Source organism: Chaetodon trifascialis, chromosome 10, assembly GCF_039877785.1.
Source record: "Chaetodon trifascialis isolate fChaTrf1 chromosome 10, fChaTrf1.hap1, whole genome shotgun sequence".
NCBI lineage: Eukaryota > Metazoa > Chordata > Actinopteri > Chaetodontiformes > Chaetodontidae > Chaetodon > Chaetodon trifascialis.
In genome coordinates, this window is record NC_092065.1 from 29,620,135 (window position 1) to 29,641,647 (window position 21,513).

Consider the following 21,513-nt stretch of genomic DNA (forward strand, 5'->3'; position numbering starts at 1 on the left):
GAACTGCCGCAGTTCCCTCAAACTGTACTTTCAGTTCACCAACGTCTCTCATGCGTTGATAGTTTCCGAGGAACCAGTGAACGCAACAGAGGGATCAACCTGGAAGACTAGAACTCGCTGCAAGCAAACACAAACACGAACACAACAAGTGAACCCAACAGGTGAACTGGACAGGTGAACCCAACAGGTGAACTCATTGACGGGGCCGGAGAGTTTTTAATGCCGTTTTTCAACTTTTAGTCGTGACATTAGTCGACGTGTTGTTAGAACCAGAGTTCTGCTTTCGGTCGCATGGAAGTGAGCGAGACAGGTCAGTTTTAGAGACAGACAGGTCGGTTTAACGACTGCCTCTGAGGACAGGTCGTGTCCCTCCACGTCAATGTCCACATTAAAGTTCGCTGAGGAGCTGGACTTCAGACTGATCTTTGAGGAGGACGGAACACAGACAGCAGGTACGTGTCACTTTGGCGACGGCAGTTAGCGATTTATCATGTGCGTCAAGCTAACGGGAACGAGCGGGAGTTACAACGGAACTGAAGCACTGTGGCCTTCAAAGTAAAATACAGCGTCATTAAACACGTCTTTGATCCATGCTTTTTGGGGTTGCAAAATTCAGAAGTTTTGCATTAATATACGAGTAGTAGACCTAACGCCGGTTTTCTGACATATTAGGGATGAAATTTAAAGTAAACCCATCAATGCGTATTTTTTTAAGAACACAGGATATAGTCACCTGAGTGTGTTGTTCTTTTCACTTATTTCATTTAAGGAATTCACTAACTCTCCTAGGCTGGGAATGAAAGTATTACAGGTAGTGAGAACATAAGGGGGTGGAGTTTGAAGTGAGTGAAATCTGTTTTTGCTTGTTTCGTTGGTGCTGGACAGGTGAACAGTATTCTCACCTGGTCAGAGCGTAAAGGCCTTATCGTCTTGTTTCAGGAGAAGATGAGTATACCGATCAGAGGGGAACTGTGTTCAGAGGCCTGTGTATGATGTACGCTTACTTTCATTTATATGTTGGTAAATGTGTGTTGTAGGTTTTGTTTCCTCGGCTTGTCATCTGCTGCATCAGTCAGTCATGGTGAGGTTCAAATAGAATGATGAATAACCTAAAATTCACTCTTTAATGGTCAAATCCAGACTGCTTTTCAGCATTTTTTTTCCCTTGAAGATTAAATGAAATAAAATCCCAATTGTGATGTAGTTTTGTATAAACTCTGATTTTGTTTGACTGTCAGGTTTTTTTTTTTTGTAACTCATATCCGTCTGAATGTTTAATGATAAACATCTGCTTCATGATTGTTTCGCAACATGCGAGGAAGTTGCGAAAATGTCATCACAATTTCTCAGAACCCATATTTGGATATTTGAATTGCTTATTGACCAACAGTCCAAAACGTGAAGATATTTAGCTAAAAAACTTAGAAGATAAAGCTGAAACTACAGAATTTGGCATGTTGACTGCAAAAATGATTGAAACAATTAATAATTGTCGTCATGGTTGGTGAATAATTTTCTTTCAACTCACAGTGTGGTGAGTCAACTTTGGAGAGAAGTACTGAAAATTTTTTCCTCCACATTATTTCCTCTGGGGTTGCAGAGAGAATACAGGATTTTACTTTGAAAATGGTAACCGGAAGTTGTGTTGTCTTATCTTCGTGTTCTGACACATCCAGCTGTCGGCTGTTAGTTGAATTTTGAAATGTGGATGTGAAAGTGAACAAGTGACTAAATGAGCCTCTAAACCCGCCGAAAGCAGCAGTCTGTTCTCTGTTGATTAGAAATATTGATTAGTCAGCTGTAGTTTAGTGTATTGATCAGAGTTCATATTGTACGTTGTCTGAAAACTACAGATATGTCATTTACTGTCAAACTGGCAAAAATTTGCGTTTGAGAATTTGGAAGCAATTTGTTGATAAATCAATTTGTTGGTCAACAGAAAATTAAGCAATTAATCCAATAATGGATTGATCATTTTGTAGGCACTGATACTAAACAGGTGCATTTTTACTGTGATTACAACCCTAGTTTGTCTTAATAGCATGCTGTCCATCCATTTTCTATACCGCCCATCCTTTTCAGGGTCGCGGGGGGGCTGGAGCCTATCCCAGCTGTCAACGGGCGAGAGGCGGGTACACCCTGGACCGGTCGCCAGCCGATCGCAGGGCAACACACAAGACAAACAACCATTCATGCTCACACTCACACCTACTGAACCTAATGAGCGTGTTTCTGGTCTGTGGGAGGAAGCCGGAGAGAAGCCACGCATGCACGGGAACAAACTTCACACAGAAAGGCCCGACCCGGGAATCGAACCTGCAGCATCAGCAAATCAGCATTTTTAGCCTCTGATGCTCTGTGGCACGCGCACTAACTGCTGCGCCACCGTGCAGCCCAATAGCATGCTAATGTCTGCTAATTATTAGCATTAAACACAAAGAACAGCCGAGAATGATGGGAACTTTATTTGTCCTGAACAAATGTGACAGACAGACAGACAGACAGACAGACAGACAGACAGACAGACAGACAGACAGACAGAAAGAGACACAGACAGACAGACAGACAGACAGACAGACAGACAGAGACACAGACAGACAGACAGACAGACAGACAGACAGACAGACAGACAGACAGACAGACAGACACAGAGAGAGACAGATCAACAGACAGACAGATAGACAGACAGAGAGAAAGAGACACAGACAGACAGACAGACAGATCAACAGACAGTCCAACGAGGCTAAAAATGCTGATTTGCTGATGCTGTTTCATTGATTTGCTGCTCTACTTCATTCTTTCTGACATGGAGCGTTTATGATCTCTAATCTTTGGACAGAAGACACCTCAGCCCACCTTTGACAGAACATGGCCGACACACCTGAAGGGAAAGGAACTGTTTGTTAGAGCTTCTCTGAAACTTGTTTCCAGTTTCTGCTGACTGACTCAGAGCAGTTTTATTTGATACGTTGGTCTTTAATCATTCTGGTTTTGTCCACGTGAAGCTGAGGGAATGTTTGTTCAGTGTTTACCTGAGGTTCACCTGCCGCCATCTGACCTCATGAAGCAGGAAGTGAAATCTGCTGCAGGGTCTCTGATGGATGCTGGATTCAATCATCGTCTTCTGACCTTCAGCTCAGAGATTTTCAGAGATTTACTCTCCCTGAGTTTCAGACGGCCGCCTCGTCTGCTGTCTCGGCTACTTCCTGGTTTTCTGACCGCTCCGCAGCACCCAGCTGGCGGGGGGCGTGGCCTCCTCCCCCTCTTTCTGCCCTGGAGGGGGGCAGCAGTTAAATCGCGCCTCATTTATCTCCGTCCATTACACCGACGGTTATTTGCAAAGCGGTGTCGGGTGGAGCTGCTGAAGCGGAACGCAGTCGCCGCTTTGACGCCTGTTTTGCATGTAGCGTGACGGCGTGTGAGAAACACGAGTATTAATAGCAGAACTGTGGTGACGAGCATGTGCAGCTGCATGAGCGGAAACTCTGAACCGCTCCCCAGTTAGACCAGCACACTGAGCTCTGAACCGCTGGCAGCATCTGACCCCAGACCCAGAACCTGACCCCAGACCCAGAACCTGACCCCAGACCCAGAACCTGACCCCAGACCCAGAACCTGACCCCAGCCCTCCAAAACACAGATAGATGTGTAAAGTCCATAATTCATAGTTCACCTGTTCTACAGGTAGTCACAGAGAACCACAGAGCTTGTCTGTTAGAGGCAAGAGGGGTCACGGGTTTATTTTTGTTAGCCAGCTCTTGTGTTGAGTCTCAGACTGGAGTTTTTGTTGAGACCAGGACTCTTTCTTTGGCAGTTGAACTTTGGGTTTTGTGTTTAGCTCTGATGACCTCCTTTTTAGTTATCAATATGGATTATGGACATTATGACTCCCACCCCCTCCAACACACACTCAGTGCACTGAGGAGCTCCATCAGTGACAGGATGCTGCATCCACAGTGTGTGAAGGAGCGTCGCATCTTTCCTTCCTGCAGCCGTCAGACTGCACAACAAGAACTGCTGAAAGTCATTTTTTGATCATTTATGAGTAAATCATCTGTAAATGATCGGTGCAATAATCTGTGCAATTCATCCTGAACAAAACAGTCCGCAAATACAATTTATAATTTGATAATGCTTATTTTTATATAATGCTTATTTTTATTACTCTCTTTTGTATATACTTGCTGTTTTTTACCTAATTCTGTCTTTTACTGGTGCTGCTGTAAATTGGAATTTCCCCTTGCGGGACAAATAAAGGTGTATTGAATTGAATTGAATTGAATTGAATTGAATTGAATTGAATTGAATTTCCCTGTTTTTTTTAAAGTGACCCTTCCAGCAAAGGCCCTGTGCTATTAACACTGACATTAAAACTATTTTTGCATATTTAGTTCACCCAAACATGTGCCAGTAGTATTTTCACATTGTCACTTAACTTCTACTGCTTAACTTCAGGGAGTAACGATCATTATGAAATCATCCAGAGACGGACGGAGCGCAGCAACAGATCCATGAGCGGCAACTTGGAAATTCAATTCAATTCAATTCAATTCAATTCAATTCAATTCAATTCAATTCAATTCAATTCAATTCAATTCAATTCAATTCAATTCAATTCAATTCAATTCAATTCAATTCAATTCAATTCAATTCAATTCACCTTTATTTGTCCCGCAAGGGGAAATTCCAATTTACAGCAGCACCAGTAAAAGACAGATTAGATAGAGTAATTTATACAAAAGAGTGAAATAAAAATAGACATTATCTTAAATTATAAATTGTGTTTGCAGGCTGTTATGTACAGGATGGATTGCACAGATTATTGCACAGAGAATTTACAGATGATTTACCGATAATTTGCAGATTACTTGGAGCAGTTTTTGTTGTATAGTCTGACATCGTTAGCTGAGCCGCTGGCTAGCACCAATGTAGCATCGCGAGGTTCGTTTTTCCTAAAGCAGATTGATGTTTGAGTGTTTCGCTTCATGTTCCCTTCATTTCCTTCTTTAAGTCTAATTTAATTATTGACTTTATTTTCCAACAGGACAAGCAGGTAGACCACAGGCAACATTTATTTTCCTAGGATGGCATTGGCAACGTTTGACCCGCCATACTCTGCCTCTGATCAGCTTACCCTGATATTCCTACCCAACCAACCAACGAAGACAACAATGAGGAATAGCCAATCAGAGGCAGAGTAAGGTGGGTCACTGCAGCACGCTACTAAATGGTGTGCATCTGAGGGGATCTGTAAGTGGGTATATGCTGTATACCTGTGTATACCCTGCACTACACCACTGGCTGTCATGGCAACGTTAACTGATGCAGAGTGTTGAGTTCACACGTTACGGTGACACCAGAGGATTTACTCTCAGCACACGAACAGAACGTGCCTCCTTTTCTTTGGGACACAGTAATTTGTGTAAATGTAGCGTTAGCCATAAATAAACATAGATGATCTGTCTGTGTCTCAGTTTCCTGCTGGTCCAATCACAAGACGTGACGAAAATTAATTGATTAAACTTTGTTTTGTTATCACCAGTCGTCGTGGTGAATAAAAATCAAATGTGGACCTTTGAGTAAAACACTTGAGAGCCTCTGTTCCGAACAATGGCTGCACAGTGAATATACTGATCTGCTATGAAGCGGTGCCTCTTCACTAATGTTAATGCTTCCTTTCAGAAGAGTTGCCATGTTTAGGTAATGGAGGTGGTCGTCCACACAGTAGGAAACCCTCTGATGTTGTTTCTTTCCAACATTTTTTGAATCTGTCTACTGGTGGTACATGAATATTACCGGTCAGCTGCAGAACTGAGGCTGCTGCTACGTGGAAATAAAAACAAACATGTTTGCATTGCAAATGATCACGTGTCTGATTTACATCAGGTCCAGATCTGGATGTCAGGACACCTCCCACCTCCACTCAGGCTCTGACAGAGCAGCCCGTCATCCAGGAGCTGCACAGTCATCCTGCATGTTTCCACACCGCGGACGAATACCTGCATGTCGGATACCAGTCCCAGGAGCTCCAGTATGCGGCCCACGGGAACCCCAGAACCTTTGACTGCCCGAGTATCCAGATCACCTCCATCGCTCCGAACAGCCATGTGGAGCTGGGCAGTAGCCAGGAAGCTTTGGCGTTGGGAGGGGCAGAGGGGGGTTGCCCTGAGTTGTCCAGGTCCAGGGGCCAGCTCTACCTGCCCCTGGATGCCTGCTACCGGGACACGGCGCTCTGCCCAAGCCCTTGTAGCAGCTTGTCCTCCAGAAGCTGGATGTCTGACCTCTCCTCCTGCGAGTCCTTCTCTCACGTCTATGACGACGTGGAGGGGGATCTGCACGATGCTGCCCGCCTCGCCCTGGGGTCCCCCCTCGGGTCACCACTGGGATCCCCAGGATGCGGGGGTGGGGCCTTTGGGGTTGAGCTGTGGCAACAGAAGTACCAGCATCCTCTGGCCTTCAGCCCAGCACTGTCACCACATCAGTCGCCCTGCCACTCCCCTCGCACCAGTGTCACCGAGGAGAGTTGGTTGAACCGCCGGCCCACCTCCAGGTACGCACCATCATAGTTTCCAAAAGTTGCTAGCTATTTACTTAACCAAGTTACATACAGTGCTGTAAAAAAGTATTTGCACCCTTCTAGATTTCTTTTTTTTTTGCATATTTGTCACACTTCAATGTGTCAGATCATCACACAAATTTTAATATTAGACAAACAAAACCCGAGTAAATACAAAATACAGTTTTTAAATAATGATTTTATTTATTAAGGAAAAAAAGCTATCCAAACCTACATGGCCCTGTGTGAAAAAGTAATTGCCCCTGAGCCTAATAACTGCTTGTGCCACCCGCAGCAGCAATAACTGCAATCAAGGCTTTGCGATAACTGGCAATGAGTCTTTCTGTGGAGGAATTTTGGCCCACTCTTCTTCACAGAACTGTTTTAACTCAGCCACATTGGAGGGTTTTCGGGCATGAACTGCCCGTTTAAGGTCACACCACAGCATGTCAGTTGGATTTAAGTCCGGACTTTGACTCGGCCACTCCAGAACCTTAATTTTGTGTTTTTTAAGCCATTCAGAGGTGGACCTGCTGGTGTGCTTTGGGTCGTTGTCCTGTTGCATAAGTGCGCCTGAGCTTGAGGTCACAAACTGATGGCCGAACGTTCTCCTTCAGGATTTTCTGGTAGACAGCAGAATTCATGGTTCCATCAATCACAGCAAGTCGTCCAGGTCCTGAAGCAGCAAAGCAGCCCCGGACCATCACGCTACCACCACGTTTGACTGTTGCTTTCATGTTCTTTTTATCACATGCTGTGGTCTTTTTACGCCAGGTGTAACGGGACACACACCTTCCAAAAAGTTCAACTTCTGCCTCGTCAGTCCACAGAATATTTTTCCAAAAGTCTTGGGGATCATCAGTGGTTCACTTTCTCAGACAGCTTCTATTTAAGTGATTTCTTAATTGAACAGGTCTGGCAGTAATCAGGCCTGGGTGTAACTCATGATTTAACGGGGGGGGGGCAGTTACTTTTTCACATAGGGTCATATAGGTTTGGATAGCTTTTTTCCCTTAATAAATAAAATCATTATTTAAAAACTGCATGTTGTATTTACTCAGGTTGTGTTTGTATGAAACATTTAAGTGTGACAAATATGCAAAATAGTAAGAAATCAGGAAGGGGGCAAATACTTTTTCACAGCACTGCAACTGAGATCAAGATCGAGAAGCCATATTCGTAGTCAGATGACCACTGAACATTAGTTAGTTTAGAAAACAGCCTTTAACTGTGCGCAGGAAGCCGAGTTTGATTTTTCATTTTCGGATCAAATGCTAATTATCAGTTTTGATTTGATTCAACATTGACACTGGCAAAGTCCTGCTAATCCGGACTTCTCTCTCAGGCCGTCATCCAGACCGACCTCTCCCTGTGGGAAGAGACGCCACTCCAGTGCCGACCCCTGTGCCCGCTCGCCCTCCCCTCACCACTCCCCCAGCCCCACACCGGGCACCTCTCCGCGAGGCAGCGTGACAGACGACACCTGGGTGGGAAGCCCCGCGGGCACCCTCATGATGTCTGGCTACCAAGAGCTAGATGTCCCTTCCAAAACCAGGAGGACGTCTGGGAGCCAGCTGGCCCTCCTGGCTGGTCAAGGAGAACCTGGGCTGGAGCCCTTCCAGGACTCCCCTGGAGAGGAGGGCCGTGAACAGGATGGCCTGGCCCAGCTCTTCCTTCAGGTGCCCTCCCACTTCAGCTGGAACAAACCCAAACCTGGAAACCCTCCTCTGTTCAGGTCGGCTTCATTTCACTCAAGTTATTATTACTTTTAAATGTTGTGCTTCTCCGAAATGAAGCTTTTGTTGTTGTCTTTTACCAGGTGGTTAATGAATTTACAGAAAGGAGCAGTTTGACATGTTGGAAAATATGCTTTTTCTCTTCCCACAGTGGCGTTCGGTGAAAAGATTGATGCCACTGTCAATGTGTCTGTTAGATATAAAGCTACAGCCAGCCAGCGGTTAGCCTAGCTTAGCATAAAAACTGGAAACAGGGGGAAACCGCTAGCCTGGCTCAGTCCAAAGGTCATAAAATGAACACCTCTGAAGCTCACTGATTGACACTTGATATCTTGCTTGTTTAATTCATATACAAGCTAAAGAGTGAAAACAACAGTTTGTAGTAGGGCAGAAACAAGAATTTTTAATGTCAATTTATCTGTTGATTATTTTCTCAATTCATCAATTAGTTGTTTGATCTATAAAATGTCAGTTGGTGTTTCCCAAAGACCGGATGACTTCCTCTTCTTGTCTTGTTTTGTCCACAAACCAAAGTTATGCACATGACTGTCATAGAGGAGTGAAGAACCAGAAAATATCCACATTTAAGAGGCTGGAATCAGAGATTTTAATAGATTTAATCAAAAGTAGTTGATTAATCGCTGCAGCTCTGGTTTGCAGTGTTACAGGGGGTTATATGTAGGACTATTTCTTGGCCATGATCAGGAACTTCATAGAGCATCTGCTGGTTGCCTGGCAACTGCTCTTAGGTGCATTTTTGAAGGCTAACTATGTACCCCTGTTTCCTGCCTTTACGCTAAGCTAAGCTAAGCTAAGCTAACTGGCTTCCAGCTTTAGCTTCATATTTACCGTACAGTCATGAGACTGACATGGGAAAACAAATAAGTGTACTTCAGTAAATGTCTTGGTTTCATTGTCCTTTAAGTGGGTGGTCAAATTTTCTCTCCCCTGACTGTGTTGAATGGAAACTCCATTCAGAGATCTACTACTGAACGAATAATGATTGGTGTATCTGATGTGTACTGCGCCTGTTGTCTTTACCTCCAGGACCTCATCGCCCCCTCCTCTGGACTGGCCTCTGCCCAGCCAGTTTGACCAGTGCGAGTTAAAGCTGGAGGTCCAGCCCAGATCCTACCACAGGGCGCATTATGAGACGGAGGGCAGCAGAGGGTCCATTAAGGCAAATACTGCAGGACATCCTGTCATCAAGGTAAGTCCTCAATCCAACACTCTCCGTCTGACTGTGACTTTATTCTTAATTCCATCTTAATTCTGGCTTCTGTGCTCAGGTCTCCCAGCAAGAGGCTTTTAATGTCAGTGCAGCATTCTCAGATGCACTTTGTCAAGAAATGTTGTGTGTTATCAGATAGAGCTGAATTGATCGACAGAAAATGAAATGACAACACAGATCATTAATGGTTTACGTCGTGTGTAATGCAAATATTCCAAACATTCAGTGAGGATTGATACCATTGTGAATGAATGGGCTTTGGGCTTTAGACTGTTCGGTGCTCAAACAATCATTTTGAAGATGTTACCTGGGCTCTGGAAAACTGTGAATGACAGTTTTTGCTATTTTCAGACATTTTATAGATCAAACAAAACATAGATTAATCGAAAAATTTGTCATTAGTGGTAATGCTGCAATTAGCATACGAACGTTTTACAGTGATGATCCACTAGAGATGTATCAGAGAGCATCTGTGGACAGCCTGTGAACAGAGGCAGGCTGAGCACAGTGAAGCTCCACCCAAGCCTTGTATGTAACGGACACTCGCAGGACCATTGCGGGTGTCACGTTCTCAGACCGCCTCTGAAGCCAGATGAGCTTCCTGCTGCAAGATGTGTAGAAACTCATGGTGCTACTGGGTTACACAGGAAACACAGAACCATGCAGATGGCTGCAGGGTGAATGTTTTATGTTTTTTTTTATGAAATCCACAAAAGATGGCAAATTAATGTTCTCACATTTCTGTTTACATTCTGCAAAATCTCATTCTGGCTTTAGCCTCCATACAGGCATGAGACATGATATCGATCTCAGCTCACTGAGCCAATCAGTTTGTCAAAATATTGGAATAGTCCTTTAACCTTATAAATTAGATTCTCTTTGTCAATCAGCATATGAAAACACCACCAGAATATGCTGCCAAACACGCACCCATGTCAGCCCAGGTTCAGTCAGAACTAGATTGATCAGATGTCACACTTCAGTTTTTACACATTGGACAGCTGAGAGAGACATGGCTGCTGTGACTTCTGGCAGGAAGTGCTCACCACATGTGTGTTGATGAACTTAATGCCTTCAGCTGATGGGATTCTGCGAGCAGCCGGTCAGCCTGCTGTTGTTCATCGGTACTGCGGACGACCGCAACCTTCGCCCTCATTCCTTCTACCAGGTCCACCGTGTGACGGGGAAGATGGTGACCACCAACTGCCAGGAGAAGATTATGGGTAGTACGAAAGTCCTGGAGATCCCTCTGCTTCCAGAAAATGACATGTCCGCCAGGTAACACAGGGAACAGCAATTTTAGCATCAGAGTTGATTTTAACAGCATTGAAATCATGGTCACACTGATTTCTGGACCCATCTTGTCCTTTTTTGAACCACATTGGCCATCTTAAATGTAAGGTAGTAGTAACAGCAGCAGTACTAGCATAAATAGTAGTACTTGAGGCAGTAGCAGCAACAGGTAGTAAGATACAACCTAGCCTCTCTGGCCGATGCAGCTGTAAGGCCATTTCTAAATTCCTCTTTATTTTCAAACCCTCAGAAAAAGGTTGTTTTAGTCCAGTTGTTGCAGGTAATTGAACACAGTAACATGTCAGAAACTGTTCTTATGAGGCACTGATGACATTCTTAAAGGAAAAGTTAAAGAAAATGTCAGACTTATCCTTTGAAGCCTTTAATGTTTGCCAGTTTCTTGACCGTCCATAAAAATACCTGATAGAGACGTTATGTTAGTGATAATGATCAGTGTTGGAGTACCACAGGGCTCCATTCTCAGCCCAGTCTGATTTCATTGTAAGTCATATCTTTTTTCAATTCTATGCTGTTGACACGCTGCCCTGTTTATCATTTAATCCCAGTGATATCCCAATACACAAATAATTTTCAGATTGAATGTATTAGTATTATGGGTAGTTGTCACAGACATAAGCAATACCTGTAGTAGAATCAGTAGCAGTAATCTGAGTGAGGTTTTTGTTGTGGAAGTTCTGGAAGTAGTAGTAATTAAATCAGCAGTAGTAGCAATAGGCTAGTAGTAGTGCTGATAGTAGTATCATTAGTTGTAGCAGTAGAACTAGCAGTATTTAGTATTGGTAGTAATGTATGCTAGCAGCAGTATTTCAGGGTGAAGCATCTGTGTGGCGGTCGCAGTTGTTTACACTTGACATGTTTGTATCACTGAATCATCCTTCCTGCATTCTGCTGCTGCATTGCTGCGTTTCCAACAAACTGTCTGCAGGCAACATTAAATAACCCAGCTTTTTAGAAAGCTTTGTTTTTGGAGGTCAATGCCACTTTCATTTGCCAAGTCATTTGGCGATGTAAGGTGCAGGTCCAGCTGGCAGCCAGTGAGGTGTTCACCGCTCCAGCTGCCACAGCTCGTCTGTCCATCTTTGCATTTCCACCCTCTGTGGTTGGCAGGAATGTGGGTTGCATCAACTGTTTGATTGTGAGCATATTAGTGGAGAAAAGAAAAGGTGGGCTCACTCATGGAGTCATTGCTCTGTAACTCCTCAGGTTACCTCTGAAGTTCAGATGATGCATTCTGATAAACGGTGTGTCTCTTGGTTTCCACAGCATCGACTGTGCCGGCATCTTGAAGTTGCGTAACGCCGACATCGAACTGAAGAAAGGAGAGACAGACATCGGGCGGAAGAACACGAGGGTACGAGTCGTGTTCAGGGTCGCCGTCCCTCAGCCGGATGGCCTGATGCTGTGGCTGCAGACCTGCTCTGTTCCTGTGGAGTGCTGTAAGTCACCTGTGATCTGAAAGCATTATATTTACACCTGAGTCTGTCATTCAGAGGTCAACAGCGAGGGAGCTGCAGAAACGTTAAAGCAGACTGTTCAGCGAATGTGTCGCTTCATGCTTCAAAGACAAACGAAGGAATTTGCTTTGGTGAAGTTGGTGCATGACACATCTAGTAAAAAATAAGCTGTTAAAGTAGTAAAAAATATAGCAATATAAATATATATACACAAGTCTGTTTTTTTTTACAGTCTGTTTTTTCAGAAAGTCCAAGCTGAGCGTTGATGTAACGCATAGAGTTATGGCAGTGTCAATGTGACAGAAAGTGTTGGGTGTAATAACATTACTTTTTCCAGTAACTAGTAGTGTAAGGCATTACTCGTCTGAAAATGCTAATATTATTACAGTTTTCCCGAGCTAGTTACTTGCGTTACATTTGCCAGTAGCACCTTCATCACACACCATCAGCGATTGGTCGACACCCAGCAGCCGGCAGCAGAGCGGCACCCGCAAAGACAGATGGGAAAAATTGAAGCGTCAACAACGGCAAGCTCTTTTTCAGAGGAAGGTTCCCAGCAGCAGAAAGCTAGATTCGACGGGTGGAGATTCAGTCATTATTTTGAATTTGTTCAACGGAAGGAAAATAACTTGATGGTGAAGCGCACGCTCTGCCTGGGTAACCACCCACCGCTCGTAACTATACCTCCAACTTGAAGAAGCACCTGGAGCGACAGCACAGACACATCAAGCTCGTTGCGAAGCGACGGAGTGACATGAACAAGCAGCCCCGCAAGCAGCAAAAGCTTTCATTTGAACATAAAGTACAACCAACATCAAAATCCGAGATAAATAAGCTTGTTGCCTTGTACGTAGTAGAGGAAATGTTACCTCTTTCTACCATCGAATCGCTGTCTTTTCGAAAGATAATCGGCAAAATACCGATAGCAGGGGGAGACCAGCCGTTTTCCAACAGGAAAACCTTCAAAATGTACCTAGATAAATGTTACGCCATGATGGAAAGTGTCATGATAGACATGACAGACAGTGCCAGGCTGTTGTTGGTTTAATAAAGACCCTAAAGAACACTCCTCCTTTGTCTGTTCTCCCTCCATCTGATGCATCTCAGGCAATTATAGCGTAATTAAGAAAAAAAATGTAACATGTAATATAACTAGTTACTTTCTCCAGGGAGTAATAAAGTAAAGTAAGGCATTACTATTTTTGAGAGTAATATGTAATATGTTACTTTTTTGAGTAACTAGCCCCAACACTGGTGACAGATGAGACAGAGGCGGAGTGTGAAGAGTGTCGGGGGGGTTCTGGGCCTCGTTGATAAGGCTGACAGCAGACGGGAAAAAACTGTTGTTGTGGCGTGAGGTTTTGGTCCTGATGGACCGCAGCCTCCTGCCAGAGGGGAGTGTCTCAAAGAGTTGATGTCCGGGGTGGGAGGGGTCAGCCACAGTCTTTCCTGCACGTCTCAGCGTCCTGGAGGTGTGCAGGTCCTGGAGAGACGGGAGATTGCAGCCGATCACCTTCTCTGCAGACCTAATGACACGCTGCAGTCTGCCCTTGTCCTCGGTGGTGGCAGCAGCGTACCAGATGGTGATGGAGGAGCTGAGGATGGACTCAGTGATGGCTGTGTAGAAGTGCACCATCATTGTTTTTGGCAGATTGAATTTCTTCAGCTGCCGTAGGAAGCACATCCTCTGCTGTGCTTTCTTGATGAGGGAGCTGATGTTCGGCTCCCACTTGAGGTCCTGGGAGATGATAGTTCCCAGGAAGCGGAAGGACTCCACAGTGTCAATAGTAGAGTCACAGAGGGTGATGGAGGCAGGTGATGCTGAGTTCTTCCTGTTGTCCACAACCATCTCCACTGTCTTTAGAGTGTTGAGCTCTAGGTTGTTCTGGTTGCACCAGGTCACCTGATGGTCAACCTCCCACCTGTAGGCGGACTCGTCCCCATCACAGGTGAGTCCGATGAGGGTGGTGTTGTCCACAAACTTCAGCAGCTTGACAGACTGATGACTGGAGGTGCAGCTGTTGGTGTACAGGGAGAAGAGCAGAGGAGAAAGAACGCAGCCCTGAGGGGATCCGGTGCTGATGGTCTTTGAGTCGGAGACGTGTTTCCCCAGCTTCACGCACTGTTTCCTGTCAGACAGGAAGTCTGTAATCCACCTGCAGGTGGAGTCAGGCACGCTCAGCTGGGAGAGCTTCTCCTGAAGCAGAGTTGGGATGATGGTGTTAAAAGCAGAGCTGAAATCCACAAACAGGATCCTGGCATAGGCTCCTACGGAGTCCAGGTGCTGGAGGATGGAGTGGAGGGCCAGGTTGACTGCATCGTCTACAGACCTGTTGGCTCTGTATGCAAACTGCAGGGGGTCCAGGAGAGGGTCGGTGATGTCCTTGAGGTGTGAGAGCACAAGGCGCTCAAAGGACTTCATGACCACAGAGGTCAGGGCGACGGGTCTGAATTTGTTAAGTCCTGTGGTCCTTGGCTTCTTGGGAACTTGGATGATGGTAGAAGACTTGAAGCAGGCTGGCACATGACATGTCTCCAGTGAGGTGTTAAAAATGTCTGTGAACACTGGAGACAGCTGATCAGCACAGTGCTTCAAGGCAGATGGGGAGACAGAATCCGGTCCAGCTGCTTTCTGGGGGTTCTGTCTCCTGAAGAGTTTGTTGACGTCCCTCTCATGAATGGAAAGAGTCGTCACTGAGGTGGGTGGGGAGGGGGGGATCTTTAAGGTGGCCGTTGGTGGAGGTGACTGGAGCTGGAGCTGTTGGTAGGTGTCGCGGGGGATGGTTGCTGGACTGTCTTTCAAAGCGGACAGAAAGACAAAGGGACAGTCCAGCAACCATCCCCTGTGACACCTACCAACATGCTGACAAATGTACTGAAGTCACAGTCTGCTGCGTAGCATGCAGAAACCACAGATGTGTTGAAATACCACCACCCACAAACAACATTGTGTTTCAGCCCAGCGCTCGGGCCAGGAGCTTCCTCAGGTGGACAGCTTCAGTCCGGCCAGCTGCTCTGCGGATGGAGGAGAGGAGCTGCTCATCACTGGATCCAACTTCTCCTCACAGTCCAGGGTTATTTTCATGGAGAAGGGACCAGGTAAGATGAGCTTTCATCAGATGCTTCCATGTCCAGCGTCCTCCCACCTGTTTCGGTGTGAACTGACATGTTGTGCCCCCTCAGATGGAAGATCGGTGTGGGAAACGGATGCCAGATTGGTGCCAGAAAAAAGCAGCGGAGTGAGTAGAAACTATTTCAAAAATACCATGAAAATATATTTTACAGTTCAAAGTATGTGGTCATAGAAAAGATTAACATCATTAAAATGATTTTTCTGTGATTCCGGTGACAAAGCAGGAAGAATCGTCGCAATATCTAATAATGGAAGGACGAGGCAGATATGAAATGTATAACTATAGAATGTGAAAGGTGTATTTCAGGTGCATGCACAGTGTGTTATATTATAACAGGGAAGACAAGCCATGAGGAAGAGTAGCTCCTCATCTGCAGGCATTTGCTCCTGGATAAAGACAAACTAATGATGACAGAAGTTCAGGTGAGGATCTGAATGCTTCTCTCACCACCGACAGTGAGATGCTAATGTTGCTAACATTGCTGAAACACTACAGTAAGATGAGGTCGGCTTCTCCATCAGCCTAACGTGGAGTTCTTCTGCCCTCCTGTGACCACACATTGATTCCTGCGGCTTTAATTCTGCTTTACTGTCCATCATGTCATCGTTTGATGAACGTTCCCTCTGAGCGCTCCCCTGCTTCATCATTCGCTCTAGTGTTTGGAGCCTCTGAACGTGGCTTCAGAGGGCAATGAGGATTCCCTGAGAGGAAGTTAACAGGAGCTTGTTGAACCACAGAGTCCGAGTGTGTCAGACTGAGACGTGACACCTTCACTGAAGATTGTGGACTTGATGTAGATTTTATGACTCGGATTGAGTGTTTAAGAGCCAACATCCTGAGAATGACGAGCGACTCAGACGTTGACTTTCAGAGACAGACCGACTGTCTGTGGACTTTTCTTCTTGAAGTTTGGTCTTTAGATGCGATTCATGAGACTTTTTTAGGATTTCTGTAGTTTCCTTCACGTCTCCGTGTTTCTGTTTTTCAGTCCAGCATTGTGGTGGAGGTGCCTTCCTACAATAAGACGACAAAGGATCCGGTCCAAGTCCAGTTCTTCGTCTCCAACGGGAAGAGAAAAAGAAGTCTGACTCAGAGCTTCACCTACCTACCGGGAGTCAGATGTCACCTCCCTGCTGGTGCTGGAGTCAAACAGGAGCGCTGGGATGCAGACCGCGCCTCCCACAATCCCGCTGGCTTCTGTCCGGCCTCCTGCCAGGTGCCCCCCCACGACCAAGCACTTGGCCCTGACGTGGTTTATTATGATTCCTGCCACATCCCAGTGCATTGTGGTCCTCCTTCCCAGAACACGTCTCGTCTTCATCATCCCCCTCCCCCCTTAATGTTTTCTCACACCTCCTCCATCCCTCTTCAAACCTCCTCCTCCGCCTCCTCCTCCTCTATGACCTCGCAGACCCCTGCAGTCCCCCGTCAGACCTTGATTCCTCTTCAGACCGCCATCATGTCTCCTCAGATCTGCACAATGCCTCCCCAGGTCTCCTCTGTACCCCTTCAGACCCTCGGCATCCCCCCTCCCGCCTCCTCTGGTGGAGCTCAGAGGGAACCCTCTCCATCCTCTCTGAGTTCTGGAAGAGCATTTGTGGCCCCTGCTGAACCCCAGAAGGACCCCGTGCTGTCCAGTCCAGAGGAGGTACTGAGCATCAAGCAGGAGCCAGAAGAAAGTTTGGGCCTCCAGGAGATCACTCTAGATGACGGTAGGAAGCTCTGAAGAAGTCTTTCCTGCCGAGTCACAGCAGTGAACACCAAGTCACACTCAGTACTCAGATCCTTAAGTAAAAGTAGCAGTACCATAGTGAGAAAATACTTCATGACGTGAACAACTGAGGTTTTCCAGGATGCCCCTTTCATACCCAATCAGATCCTCTCACCTGTTACCAGTGGGCCTGTTTAACTGTGGAATGTTCCAAACAGGTGTTTCTGGAGCGTTCCACAACCTTCCCAATCTTTTGTCGCTCCTGTCCCAACTTGTTTGAAATGTATATGACAAACAACAACTGAAGTACAGTGCTTCAGGAAATGTTTGCAATGGTTTTGCAGTCGGCTCAGCACTAATTTGGTGACTTTACTGTAAATGAAGTGAATTATGTTTGAATTTGAAAACTAAACTTTGAACCTGCTGACTGGACTGTTACTGCGAGACTCTGGTGCTTCATCTGATCAAGCAGCCTGTTGCTTAGACTTGTGATCAGGTCCTGGGAATCAGATCTGGTTTTCAGGCTGTCGTGATCCACATCAGTGCTCAGTGAGTGTTTCTGCTAAGGTTTGTGTCTGAATACTGAGTTTCTGTCTGATCTGGGTTAATAATAGCTGCTCCTGCTTGTTGCTGGTCTGACTGATGCACATGGGGGTTAAATTAGTAGCTGCGCCTCAGTTGTTGGGCAGCAGCTGTTGTCAGGCCTCTGACCCTCCCTCCAGCCACCGCCGCCCCCTTTGCCTTTCAGCTTGACTTTGACCTGAGCTCAGAGTTCATGTATTTAAACACCTGCAGGAGCGACTGCACTGCAGCAGTTTATGGATATCTCTGCTGCTGTTGCTGCCCACCAGTGGTTGATTTTGGTGACGTGAAGGTCAGACGCTTGGTCATGTTGTGCTGTGTTTCAGAGTGTTTTAGACGGTAGGATTCATCCTCTCAGGAGCAGGAACGTTTGAACAGATCTTCATGACGGTTTCAGTATTTCAGTTTGAATCAACGACCAACCTCCAAACTGAACATCCTCTGACCTGCAGAACATCCAGTGAGTGCTCACTGACCTGAAATACCACGATCACTAAAGCTTGTACGAAGACTACTTAAACTACTACTACTGTTACTGCCGATGTGACTGTGGCTGTCACTGTGTTAATACTGCTCGTATTGTTGTTAGTGGCTTTCAGTAAAGTACTGGAGGCATGTCAACGCACATTTTTCATTCTTCCAGAGCCGTGAGCAGCGACTGGCAGCTTTGAGCTGTGACCAGCACGGCTCACAGAACAGGAAGGCGTTAAAATGACACAGCGCTCATGTTTTACTGCCCAGCACAGGGTCACTGTACAGGGTGTGTACAAACCCTTTCATAGGAGCATATTGTTCCAGGAAGACTGATGAAGGAGGTAGCAGGCTGGTGGAGCTGGTAGAACAGAAACTGTCCTAGAAACGGGTTAAAAGTTAGCAGGTTAAACCTGACGTCTTCAGCGTGGAAACAGTTCTGGAGTTCTGCAGAGAAAGCGGGAGGCAGAGGGGGAGGTCCTGGAGAGGGAGGGGGAGGCAGCTTCTGCAGCTTTGTGTGTGATGGGAAGGAGTCTGAACTGAATGTGTGAGCCAGTCTGGATCCAGACATGCAGTGTTGCTGCTTTGCCTCACAAGCTTCAGGTTTCACTGCAGAGCTATGATTAGACATGATGCCATATGCTGCTGTGCAAATAGACTCAGCAGAGCAGCTTCACTGTTGCTCCACGAAGAAGAGACATTCCTCATTTCCCACCTGCACAGTCATAAACTGATGCACTGCTTGATGATGTGAATCAGACTGATGAGTGGCCAGTGAGCAGTTGGAAAGTGCAGCACAGAACACGTTGCAGGGTGTAAAGCACACCTGTCCAGGTGCATTCAGCAGACACTTAGCATCACATGTATTAAATCGAAGGAGAACAAGTTGAGGTCAGTGTGTGAGAAGCTGCTCCCCCTGTGGCCACACAAGGAGCTGCACCACAGAACCTGGTTAGTCTCGAACAGAAACACCGACAGCGGAGCTGAAACTGTGGAAACAGCAGCAGCAGACACGTGATGATGCGCCGTCGGCTGCATGGATTAGATGGCCTCACTCAGCGATTACTTATTGATCCGTTCGTTTCAATGAATCATTCAGTCTGTAAAGTGTCGATGTGCCACAAACACCTATGGAAACAATTTGGTTTCATCCCAAATCTGTCCCGAGAGGAAAGTGATCTCAACTGCCGGATGTATTTTTGGGTTGTCTGAGGTCACTGGGCACTGGGCCCAATCCCAGCATGCACTGGGCAAGAAGACGGGGATAACATGTACAGGAATCCAGTCTGTCACAGGACTGTCCTTCAGTCTTCAAGGGGTTTATTTTAAATATATTTTATGGTTGTTTCTAGAACTCGCAGTAAAAGTTTGGTGATTTTTAACCACCCAGCAGCCTCACATTAGGAAGTGCACACCTTCAGACACCACTTTAAAACCTGAGTGTGGAACTTCATTCCTGAAGTCAAGGTGCACTGACTGGACCTCAGCCACGTCCGTCAGGTGCACACCTAAGACAGAAAGCTGCAGGAAAAACAAATACCTGAAACCTGAGTGACTTTGTTTGTTTAACATCACGCTGGTTAGCTTTGCTCAGCAAACACTTTTCTTCAGAAAATTCAACCTTTTCTGACAAACTGTTACATCATGTTTCCATCTTTAGCCCCTCCAGGTGTCATTCAGGTGTGAGTCAGCTGTCAGACAGGTGTGAGCCAGCTGTCAGACAGGTGTGAGTCAGCTGTGAGACAGGTGTGAGTCAGCTGTCATTCAGGTGTGAGCCAGCTGTCAGACAGGTGTGAGCCAGCTGTCATTCAGGTGTGAGCCAGCTGTCATTCAGGTGTGAGCCAGCTGTCAGACAGGTGTGAGCCAGCTGTCAGACAGGTGTGAGCCAGCTGTCAGACAGGTGTGAGCCAGCTGTCATTCAGGTGTGAGCCAGCTGTCAGACAGGTGTGAGTCAGCTGTCAGACAGGTGTGAGTCAGCTGTCATTCAGGTGTGAGCCAGCTGTCAGACAGGTGTGAGTCAGCTGTCATTCAGGTGTGAGCCAGCTGTCAGATAGGTGTGAGCCAGCTGTGAGACAGGTGTGAGCCAGCTGTCAGACAGGTGTGAGCCAGCTGTGAGACAGGTGTGAGCCAGCTGTCAGACAGGTGTGAGCCAGCTGTCAGACAGGTGTGAGCCAGCTGTCAGACAGGTGTGAGCCAGCTGTCAGACAGGTGTTGATCTGAAAACCACTGAGCAATGTTCAGTGATAAATGATTCTGTCTCCTCCTTCTGTGTTTGTCGCAGTCAACGAGATCATCGACAGAGACATCGGCAGTCTGAGCAGCAGCGTCCAGCCTGACCAGTTTGACCAGTATGACTGGGAGCACAGATCCAGTGAGGCTTCCTCGCGGTTCTGTGGAGGCCCTCGGCAGTGATCTGCTTTTGCTACTGTTGGCTTTCTGGACTAAAACCAGCGGACGCTCCTGGTGCACCAAAGTGACCTTCAAATGCTTGAAAAGCAGCCAGCAGCGGACTCTCTTCAGGGTGTCACTCGACTGTTTCCTTCTTTGCCTCAGGAACCTTTTTACCAACAAACCAAAGATCCTGTAGCTGTTTGTGACCCGATGTAGAACTTGACAGAAGGACTGTGCTTCACCTGAATGACAGGTGCTGAATGTCCCACCATCACAGCAATCACCTTTAATTAAGAAATCTATTTAGAGAGTCTGGATGTGATCCAGTACGAATCTAAAGTCCTTCAGCTGATCATTTTCAGATTTTACAGCTTGGTTTGATTCTCTATCGTTTACATTTCCTTCGCTGAGTTACATAAACGCTGTCCAACCTCAACTGTTTGCTGTGGAGCTTCACATGCTGAATTACAGACTTGTGTCTTCATGCTGACTCTACATTTGCCAAACTCTCGCACCTTTGATTCAGAACAGTATTAGCTAAATAGCTAGCAAGCTTAGCTTGCTGATGTAGCCTTTGAACCAGTCACACAATTACAGTAGTTAGAAATTACTCTGTTGGAGTACCTTAAGATGATTGTTGCTGCCAGCTAAAGTTAAGCTGTGCTAACCAGCTAGCTGAGTTAGCTGGTACCTTGTATTGATCCAGAGATAAATGTGAGCCATCCTGGAACAGCTGGGTCCTGGTAGATGATCACAAAAAGTGTGTGAGTCACTAAATCTAAATGATATAAACCAGATTTCAGTCCCACATGTGACTATCAGTCCTTTTCATTATCTTATGTTTAGACGGAAGAAGGATTGTTGGCATGTCCTCCATCTTTCTGATGCACTTTCAGGTGAAGCAGCTCAAAGGAGACGAGACAGGTGATCGAA

At 46.1% G+C, this 21,513-nt stretch overlaps 1 protein-coding gene across 1 annotated transcript; it reads left to right on the forward strand.

Moving 5' to 3' along the window:
• The first annotated feature begins 106 nt into the window (after nt 1-106).
• On the forward strand, nt 107-20,864 carry nfatc3b (nuclear factor of activated T cells 3b). Its single transcript, XM_070972886.1, has 10 exons — nt 107-452; nt 5,887-6,550; nt 7,902-8,291; nt 9,340-9,502; nt 10,602-10,801; nt 12,101-12,273; nt 15,250-15,390; nt 15,475-15,530; nt 16,414-17,137; nt 20,471-20,864. The coding sequence occupies exons 1-10, from the start codon at nt 380-382 to the stop codon at nt 20,599-20,601; spliced, it is 2,715 nt and encodes a 904-aa protein (XP_070828987.1). The 5' UTR covers nt 107-379; the 3' UTR covers nt 20,602-20,864.
• Nucleotides 20,865-21,513: the final 649 nt, after the last annotated feature.

Bases quoted from the DNA above. Each gene is read 5' to 3' on its own strand.
- nfatc3b (XM_070972886.1), top strand. From the start codon at position 380: ATGTCCACATTAAAGTTCGCTGAGGAGCTGGACTTCAGACTGATCTTT. The intron at 15,391-15,474 runs GTAAGATGAGCT...GTGCCCCCTCAG, and splicing joins TTTCATGGAGAAGGGACCAG to ATGGAAGATCGGTGTGGGAA. The intron at 17,138-20,470 runs GTAGGAAGCTCT...TGTTTGTCGCAG, and splicing joins GGAGATCACTCTAGATGACG to TCAACGAGATCATCGACAGA.